General features: G+C 39.5%; 1 protein-coding gene across 1 annotated transcript in view; it reads right to left on the reverse strand.

Moving 5' to 3' along the window:
• The window catches only part of tox3 (TOX high mobility group box family member 3), a 37,582-nt gene extending 28,212 nt beyond the window's left edge, over nt 1-9,370 (reverse strand). The window contains exon 1 of the mRNA XM_023155297.3: nt 8,555-9,370. Within this exon, the coding sequence (XP_023011065.3) occupies nt 8,555-8,656 (102 nt within the window). The 5' untranslated portion in view covers nt 8,657-9,370. The remainder of the gene's footprint in view (nt 1-8,554) is intronic.
• Nucleotides 9,371-9,809: the final 439 nt, after the last annotated feature.

Genomic DNA, 9,809 nt, shown 5'->3' on the forward strand with positions numbered 1-9,809 from the left:
TGTAATCATTCAGTTTCTCTTCTTGTTTATCAGCGGGGGAGAAAAATAATATTGGAACTCCTTAAAAAAATGTTTTCCAAGGTTGTGCAGGTATTTGAAAAGTTACACTATTGAGTCAGAACCACCACAGATTAGAAACTCGATCAGTTTCCTTGGAAGGAATGTCATTTAAATGAATTGTCAGTGGCTGTCCGCAGAAGGAAAGCCCTGGCCAATGTAAAGGCCTCACAGACCTTGATCTTGTTTCTACTTCTGCCATCCCACACTACGACCACATGCAAGAGCTCACAAGCCAGCAGAAACATACATGCACATGACAGTAAACAAGGACATACTGTGAATGAGCCTCAATTTCACCTCAGAAATATCAGAAGTTGACTCAAGAATTTCATGGCCTCCATTCATAATCCCGCAATTGAGGTTTCTGGAGAATGGACCTTTATTATGTGGTTGGAGCTTTTACTGAGGCTGTGTCCATTGTTCCTTTTTATTGTGGAACTGAATAAAAACTAGATAGATTCATGAATACTGCATGATTTTCATCAAATAGAAAATCTCTTGGAAGAATTCTCAAAGCAGTGTTATTTCAGTAACATGTTGAGAGCTGTTTATTCAAATGAGGACAGCTGATGGGCAATTATAACCAAAAGAATAATGTCAGACGGAAGACAAGAGGTTTTTTTTCCTATTTTGTTTTTTATTTTTAAATGCTGAATATTTTTAATTTGAGTTCCCCACAGGATTTACTCCTGACAAATAGAGATTAAAATCTTTCTGGATTTATGGGAGCCATAAAAAAAGCTGTTGGTTGAGGGCGAGGAAAAGATTATCATCTTAGATCAATATTGAAAAAGTTCAGTGTGCCGTGTCTCATTCTTCAGGTCGGGTCTGCGCAGAAATAAAGAGAGTGATGGCAAAACAGACAGCTGAAATACAAGTTATTGTTGTTGAATTCCTGTGGCCTTGTTAAAGAAATGGATACAAAGACATTTCTGACAAACCAAGGTATGAAAGAGATATTAAAGGGAAAACATTTAAGAAGAGCTGTTTCACTCCCCTTAGGGACTAAAAAGAAAAAGACAATCTTCGAGCAATCAGCGCTGTGTAACAAGAGCTTGATTCACTGCAACTGAATAACGATGACAAAAAAAACCCCCACAGTAGTCATATCAGAGGACTCCTATCAGTCTTAAGTATGTTTATAGAAGATTGAATCAAGGTGCTGCAGGTTGAGATAGCAGATTTTTTTTTAACTCTGGGGACTATTAAAACTCTTGTTCAAGGGGTAACGCAGGTCTGTAGGCAGCAGTATTCCTGCTATGGTAGTTATTATATGAAAAGAAAATATCATCTAACTGACTCACACTTTGTTTGAGACATCGTGTAAACAGGGGACAAAACGGTAATCAAGGTTATAAATTTTACCAGAAAGTGTCAAATACATCTAATTTTTTATTTTTAAAGGAGTGCTTTCATCGTTTCCTGCATGATAAACAGGTTTTCTTTCAAGTTAGTCTTCCTTGAACTCTGATGCAGTTCTGCTTGAAAACATGCCATCCATTTCGCCATTCAAACAAAAGTTTTATTTACCTACATTATTTAAGCTCTTTGTCCAACGGGTCTAAGGGATATTTGCACACCTGCTACTATTGTCAGTCCTTTTAGTGCAACCTGGTAACAAGCTGCATTATGGGAATGTGTGATGTAGGAGGGGGGCAGCAGAAAAAAGGGAGGATTAATCACACTGTGTAACAAGTAATACTACACACCTGCAGCTCATAGCCCTGTAATGAGAGAGAAATTCACACTCAACCTGATATATGAACAAAGGTTGGGATCATGAATAATAATACCTATGACGAGGCTGGTTTCGGTTTAACGGTTAAAGCAAACTGAAGCATATAACAAATTCAACCCCCAACCAGCGTTTATGCCTTTCAGTAAAATATCTCAATTTTGAATAGTTTTCAGTATTTATCTAACTCAAAGGTCATTTAGATGCAGAAATTAGGAAAAGCTGAAAGAATAAAGTCTAAATGTGAAAACAGAAGCGATAAATTCAACCTGCACTGCTAATAAAATATTACCCATAACTGTATGAGACATCCATCAGTGGCCTGTGCACTTGACAAAGAGCCAAAGGCTTAAGTCAAGCAAGTCAAGTTAAAAGGAAAACTGCAGAATGTTTTGATACAGTCTGTGAGCCCATTAAGAGAATTGGACATTAGATCTATGAAACATGGAATGGCTGCCTCTCTGGAAAGCTTTAAAAATGAATGCGTCTTAACAGCGAGGCTAACCACTAAAGGGACACAACACTTATTGAATCAGCCAACCAGAAGTGATTGACTGGTCCTTTTGAAACTGCTTAATTCATGGTTAGAAACTGTTTTCTGGAGCACAGGGGGTTCTTCTTCCTCCTTTTAATAAGTCAACAAGGTTGAAGCTGTCAAAAATGTAGTGAGCCAAAACCAGATTAAAACAGTTGATCATAGTGGAAAAATCTCTCTTAAGGGGCTCTGTCTTGAACAAAAATGGGCACAGCATTGACTCATTCAATAGAACTTCTGAAGGTTAATGATATCTTTGGCCTTACATAACTTAAAGGTGCATTACACTAGAAGAGGTTGGTGTCGTTTAAGAATTGTACACAACATGTGTGCAAGGAACCATGCTATTGGTAACATATGCTAACACAAAACCTCTTAGTTAATCCTTCTTTTCAAAAACCATTTACCATTTCATTAATTTCCTGTCATATGATCAACAAGAATCATAGACACCATTCAATAAAAAATATGATCTTGTAGTGCTGTACCTCGGGATTACAGACTACAATCCCATGAGGATTTGGGTGAGTGCTACTTTGCGCTTCAGACAACCTCTGCAATGACACAGACACCTTTGACATAACCTCACAACCATTAATTTTTCCACACTGTCAATCATTTAACTTATTGTTTTAAAACTAAAAAAAAATCGTACATATTGCGTACCTCCTCATGTCACAGCTTAACAAACCTCTTGTACGCCAACTCTGTTTGGTATTTGAGTAAACTCTCAGTCTTATCTTAAGACATCAAACCCTAAAGCTAAATCTCAACCCCCTCGCTGACCTGGACAATGTCATCTTCTCCACTTTTATAGGGAACTCTGTGGTCTAGATGAGTTCCATCTTTTGGTGTATCTCTTGAGTTATGGGTGCTTTTTAAGTGAGCTCAGCTCATGCTAATGCTTTGCCATACAATTTCAACATATGTTTTAATGAAGTCAGCAGTGAAATTATTACTGTCATTTTTTCATTTGAACTTTAATGATGCATTAACTAATTAGATATTTGAGAAAAGTCATAACACGGCTCCACATGTAACTAAGAACTTAAAGATCTAAATGATGTTAATTTACTTTTTTTAAAGCTATCCAAATGAGAACAAGTGTTGATTTATCCAGAAAGTCCTTAAAACACTGAAAAGAAAAACAACAACAATAACTTACCATAATCTTTTGTTATGATTCATGATTTGAACGGTGTAGTGATGTTGTTTACATGACAACACTGTGCATCTGTTCTCTTTATACCACTGGAAGAGATGTTTTTGAAACAGCCACATAGCTACACATAGTCAAAAGGGAGAATTTGTCATTTTATTAAGCAGGGCGAGGACAGACAACAGTGGAGTGGATCCTTGAGGTGAAACTATACGCACAAGGAAAGCCTACAGCACTAAGACACTCCATATCCAAGCATGATTTCTTTTTTGCTTTTAATGTGGTTTCCCCTATTTTTCATTGGACATGAGATTACATCAAGACCAAATCAGCACAGCAAGATGGTTCTTGTCTATAGAATGGTGCCTTATGGTTTGCAAATCGACCAGTTGGGAAATAACTTCATGGTGTGAGGTCTGCCTAAATGAACCACACTGAGTAATGCACAAGGAGATGTAATGAAGTGGATTTATGAGCAGTGATGGCAAGATTACAGAAGGTCTTTACGAGTGCTGATCTGGGTAATGGTCTATGTCTGTTGAAGATTTCAGAGCTGGAGGATTTGTCACATCCACCTCATAAACAAAGTGGACAACCTGATGTTATGTTTTCCACTCTGTTGGATCAGATTGTCATACAGTTGCAGAATGCTTGTGGGATCAAAGCAACAACCATTAATGTTGCTCAGAAGAAATGGCATGCAGAAAATGGAGCTGGGCATTTACAAAATACGTGTAGTGCCGTCTGCCACATATAGCAGTCATTCTTACAGACAGGAGCTCCAAGTGCACAGTGCGTCTTCGTGTAGAACAAACTAAAAATAACACTCTCTTGTCTCACTGGGAAAATTAGGTGTTTAATAAATCTGCTGAACTACATCTCCTGACAAGCTACAATTAAAGGACTCAGCAAAACACATCAGCTATTCACTTCTTGGACATTTAAACATTTAACATGCACCTTGGAGTCATATCCATCAAGTGTTGAGTTTGACAAAGCAGACAGCCTCCCTGCCCCTCCCCAAGACACGCACACACGGCATTACCGCACACACACATTTAAAGTTGTGTTTGGATATGTTTAGAATGTGTGTGATGAAATGGCACCAGCTGTGTACACTGGAGAGATGCACAAGGCCCCCTGGTTAAGAGAGTTAACCCCTTCCCTCCCGCTGGAGCTTAAGTGACAGCAGAGACAAAAGAAACCTGACGTACTATGCTTTGGACAAAAGAGGTTATTGCCCAGGGGTTAGCTAATGTGAAGCTACATTAATTCACTTCCTCCAGACCTTAAAATCTGTGTTGTTCCTGGTTTCCTTACATATGCATGTGTCAGTAGAGCTCATATAAACTAAGTAGTTCATGGCCTACGGCCCATTTCCCCCGCTCAGTAAAATCCTTTAAGAAGTGCATCATTTTGGGTCTTGAAGAACTTTCTAATCAGGGAATAACAGCAGAGCTAGTCTGTCATATTATAGCTTATGGATGATAAAATACAAAGCCGACAATAAACAAATTATCCAGAGTCCTTTATCAATATGTGGTCGAAAAACAACAAAATAAAGCATGTGTAGCTAAAGAGGATTTGTCATCAAGATCATTTCTCAGAAAAGACTTATTATGCTGCACATAAGGCTGTAATCCTTAACAACTGAGTCCAAGTTGATTTGGCACTACCTGTTGTTAATAGTCTGTGGTTTCATGCAACAGCAAACACAGCATGTGCATCTAAAAATCAGTGTACAGTGCAACCGCCAAACTATTAACCCTGCCTTAATCAGTAATCAGTTTGTTACCTTTGCAAGTTAATTGGTTGATGAAACATGTCTACAGTTTGGATTTTTTTTTTCCCAGACACAGTCAGCAAATATGATTTTTGAATATATAAATTGTTAAAATGCTGACAACATTATTAAAAAAAAGCCTAGTCACAAATTTCTAAGATGCTTAATTATAGTTTGCCCTTTCCTTTTAAAATGCTTCATTAAGCACAAACTGTTGTATGTCTCTTAACAGCACTACACAGCAACACAGCAGAGATCCTGCAAGACTTCCCCCCCTTCTGTAGCTTTTGTCATGTACAAAGGCTACAGAATCTCATAGCAATGTGTTTATCTACATCCCTCTGCTATACTGCCATTAAAATACTCCAATGTATGGTCAATTCTCAACTGCAATGAATTATAATGTCTCAGTGGTGCTGGTATTAGTTTTCCAAATAAACCTTCAGTGTTAGCACCAGTGCAGGTGAGGAGTTTGTATTAACATCTGTTGGTGATTTCTTGGCGCCTGGAGGTAATGAAAGCCCACACTAAATGGATACTGTATCTGAAACATTATTAAACCTTTAGGAAAAAAAGACCAGATGGCAATAAATATGGCTATAACAGAGGGTCTCTTTCAAGAAACCATTAAACTCAATCACATTTGACTTTTACAAATACCAAAACTAGTTAAATCCAAACAGCTCTTTGTCTTTGGTTTATGTTGTGCCTGACTGAGGAGCTTGCCTAGAGAAAACAAGCAGCCTTAACCATGTTGCATCACTGAAATCTCTTTGAATAATAAATAAGTGCATATATATGTACGAGCTCATACACAGATTTAAAAAGTTTATCAAACTTCAAAAGGGAACTTTTATAAATTTTACCGACTACAACCTGGTGTTGTTAGAAGAATCCAAAGAGCCAGGAAAACCAATAGTCATTATCAGATAAATTGAAAACAACGCTACCTGAAGTAACAACCAATCAGTAAAAGTAGGAGCCGTGGTGTTTTTGCCCTTGAGCATACCTGTTCCGTGTTCACCCTCGAGTCAAGGTAGTTTAAGAGAAATAGACCCCACTGTGACAGCCTCGTCACTCACCCTGCACACGCTGTAGTCAATGTTTATAACCCACAGAAATAAGCCTTTACAATTTCAGTTTCAATAGAGAAACCGTGTTTAATTTCTCCAAACTGCAACAAGGGAATTTTTCTCACAAAATAGATTTTATATGAGAATTATTCAGCTTTGTGAAGTTGTGGCATGTTTCTCCTCAGCACCTTCATCTCTGTGCCAAAAAAAGGGAAAGAAATGGCAGCTTCATTAGTCATGACTGCAGCACCTAATTAAGTTTGTGCCACTCGTTTGGATTTTTCTGTAAATTTAAAAGAATCTCTGATGTTTGAAAGTGCCTCTGGGCCCTTCTGTCTCTCTTGTCATTAAAATTGAACATTTCCTGCACCAGCATTTTGAGTGGGTATTGCCTGTTTTCAAATCAAAACTGTAAATCTAGTGAAAGTTTGGCTGCTCGCAAAAGGTGCTGTGACAGCTTATAAATAGATTAAAGAAGTAATGCTTCAGCTCTGTGACTTGTAAGCATGCCACATCTTTTAGATGACTAACCGCTCTGCATTGTGCTACCTTTCAGCAAGCCGATTCAAATAAATTGGAGGCTTATTTGAAAGATGCATGCAAAAGAGCCTATTTGTTCACAGTGGAAAGGCATTGTAATTAGCATGAAATGCATGCTTTGTACTCTCTCTCTCTCTTCCTCTTTCCAACGTAACTGGTAGAGATACTGGATAAGCACCTTCTCACCACCCTCTCTCTCACTCTATGCCTCCTTTTGCATTGTGGCCAATTACTGTTACAGATGGAAAATTTCACTTGACCCGGGGATTTTATGAGCAGGAATAAAATCGCACTTCAACTTTTACACCAATTCAAAGCAATGTGGTTAAAGTTTCTTGAGGCTGATGAAGACATGATGAAATTGGGCACATATGACAACTTGGCCAAATGACAAAGAGCTGATGAAACACTGAGACAAACCTGGTAACTGTTTTAAGCAGCATCAGATTGCAAATAGAGCTGCATTACGGGGCTGAATAATTTGAGAGGGGGGTAGTGTGTCGTGTCTAAGTGTGCATGTGTGTCTGTGTGTGTTTGGGGGTGGGGGGGTGGGGGGGGTATCATTGTTTAAACTTCATAAAAAACTGTTCTTTTTGACTGCCACAATGATGTTCTCTCCTGCTGTTATACAAGAGAGTCAAGTTAGTGACTGATCACAGGCCTAACAGTGCGCGTGTTACATCACTGACAAAACATTACAAATCATCAACTGTGTTTTACATAACCTCATAAGCTCCAGTTGCAAGAGTTATTAAACTTCAGCTTTGTTCTTATTCACAGCTCGGACACGGTGGCGTTTGTATACAAATGCGAGGAAGCGAACAGATCAACATGTAAACAATGCAAATACATCATGCAACCTGGCAGTGGGCAGATAAAACTGTAGTGCACAGTATGACAGTCAAGAGTTTAACTGATGCCATGGGTAAGATAAGTGCACAACACGGCGCAACGCTGACAATGAATAGATTCATACGGAACAGATAGTGAGCTGTCCATTCCTCTTTCTGCTTGTGCATGCTTTTTTCCCCCTGAAATGTTAATGAGGAATATGATACTTGGAGCTCATTCTAAGAACTGCTTGCAAATGCAGTGAACAACATGAACTGAAGGCGGTTTGAAAATGAGGTTAAATACACAGCAGTTAACCAAACGACCAACAACCATTTCTTTATCGTGTTGTCATTTTATTTAACTGCATGACGTGGCCGGTCATGAAGAAGAGCAGGTACCTGACAGCCTACATCTTTTTTTTGTTTAAATCACATTTGAACTGTAATGACAGGATGTTGAGAAACACGGAACCCTAAAGGCAACAGCGCCCATGACTGTGGAGCACATCAGTCTGTGAGAGTTTAGCAGTGCGACGAGGCAGGTTTGAGCTGGACAAAAAGTAACACTGTGCCGCTACACTTGTCCTGTGCTCCCGTTTCCTTTCCTAATGAACAACAACAAAGTTTGCGGCAAGAGAGGAAAGTACTGATTAGGCGGAAAGAGAACTCTGATTCAAGGAAGGAGGAAGTGAGTAAGGGGAATTCTAATTAAATCAACTTAATATCGGTCAGAGTTTCAATAATTAAGCTAAAAACTGTGTACTAGTGGTTCCAGTCCCAACGTGATCGCACAACACAAAACAACACTACGGCGCGAAACGGGAAGGATTTCTCACCTTATTGAAGTTGTAGTAGCCCAAACAGTGGGCAAAATCCAGGTTTGGTGGATCTCCCGGAATAGAATTTCCACCGGCAGTCGGATAAAATCTTACATCCATGGTGTGTGAGGGAGCCGCGCAGCTGTAGTTGTAGCCTGCTCTGCACGGAGCTCAATTTGTTTCTGTTCTACAATCCAAGCGCACAGATAGATGGAGAAAGAAAGGCGGCGAAACTGACCCAAGCTTTGTTGGGTTAAACGAGATATTACGGTAAGAGAAAGGGGGACAGGTAAAGTTAGGATATTCCTCTTTTTACACCTTACACCAGTCGCTTCATTTCTGTGGAAATCCACATGAACGCTGGACTGAGCCCAGGAAGCTGTCCCTCAAAGAGCAGCAGACGCTGTGTGCCCATGCATTTACACACAGCTGCTGCTGTATACAAAGAAGCCACGAGACCGGCGAGTGAGCGTGGGTCCACCTCCTTTTTCCTCCTTCAGACGCAGAGAGGGGGAAGGAAAGGGGAAAATGAAAACTCTAGGAAAGTGGTAATAAATACCACGAAGTAAAGTCCGCGCGTCAGGATAGCGCTCAAAAACGTGCCCGCGTCCTCCGCCGTGTTTCGCAGAAGTTTATTTTTCCAACTTGTAAAACTAGTTGGTGAAGCAGTTTGAGGAAGGAGCAACTAGCTGGCCGCTCGAGCCCATCTGCTAAACACAGGTTTTGTACAACAAGCTGAACAACACTCCACAGATGGTGCAATTAGTGAATGTGATGTACTACACTGAGTATCTCCGTTCAGCCTTCGGCTCTGCCTGTCGTAGTGATGAACAAGGCAAAATGTGTGAACAAGCCAGCCACTCCCCAAACACACTAAGCCACTCCCATGAAAACACTGCATTTAAGTCCATGTGACATGTTGGCATATGATAATTGATCATAATTATGAGTCTGTATGTGTATATTTTCTTAGCATACCTTTTTATGCCCTTTTAACCGGTGACTTTCATAATGAATGGCAGGTTACATCCAAATGTAATTTTACATCTTACTCTGTTTTTACTCTGCATTACTCTGCCAAAGCCAACAGGTACGATAGCTCCTGCAGTTTTTCTCCCGTTTGTTTTTCCTTGATTCTGCGAATTTTAACCTTCAGTTTAGTTTTTCACTATGAAGCTTTTCCTCCCACTGCTACTGTATTTCATGTTAATGCATATTTTATACACGTTTCTGTCTGTGGCAGTTTGTCACATATGTTTTCAGAACTGACAAG

Source organism: Maylandia zebra, linkage group LG1 (assembly GCF_041146795.1).
Source record: "Maylandia zebra isolate NMK-2024a linkage group LG1, Mzebra_GT3a, whole genome shotgun sequence".
Lineage (NCBI taxonomy): Eukaryota > Metazoa > Chordata > Actinopteri > Cichliformes > Cichlidae > Maylandia > Maylandia zebra.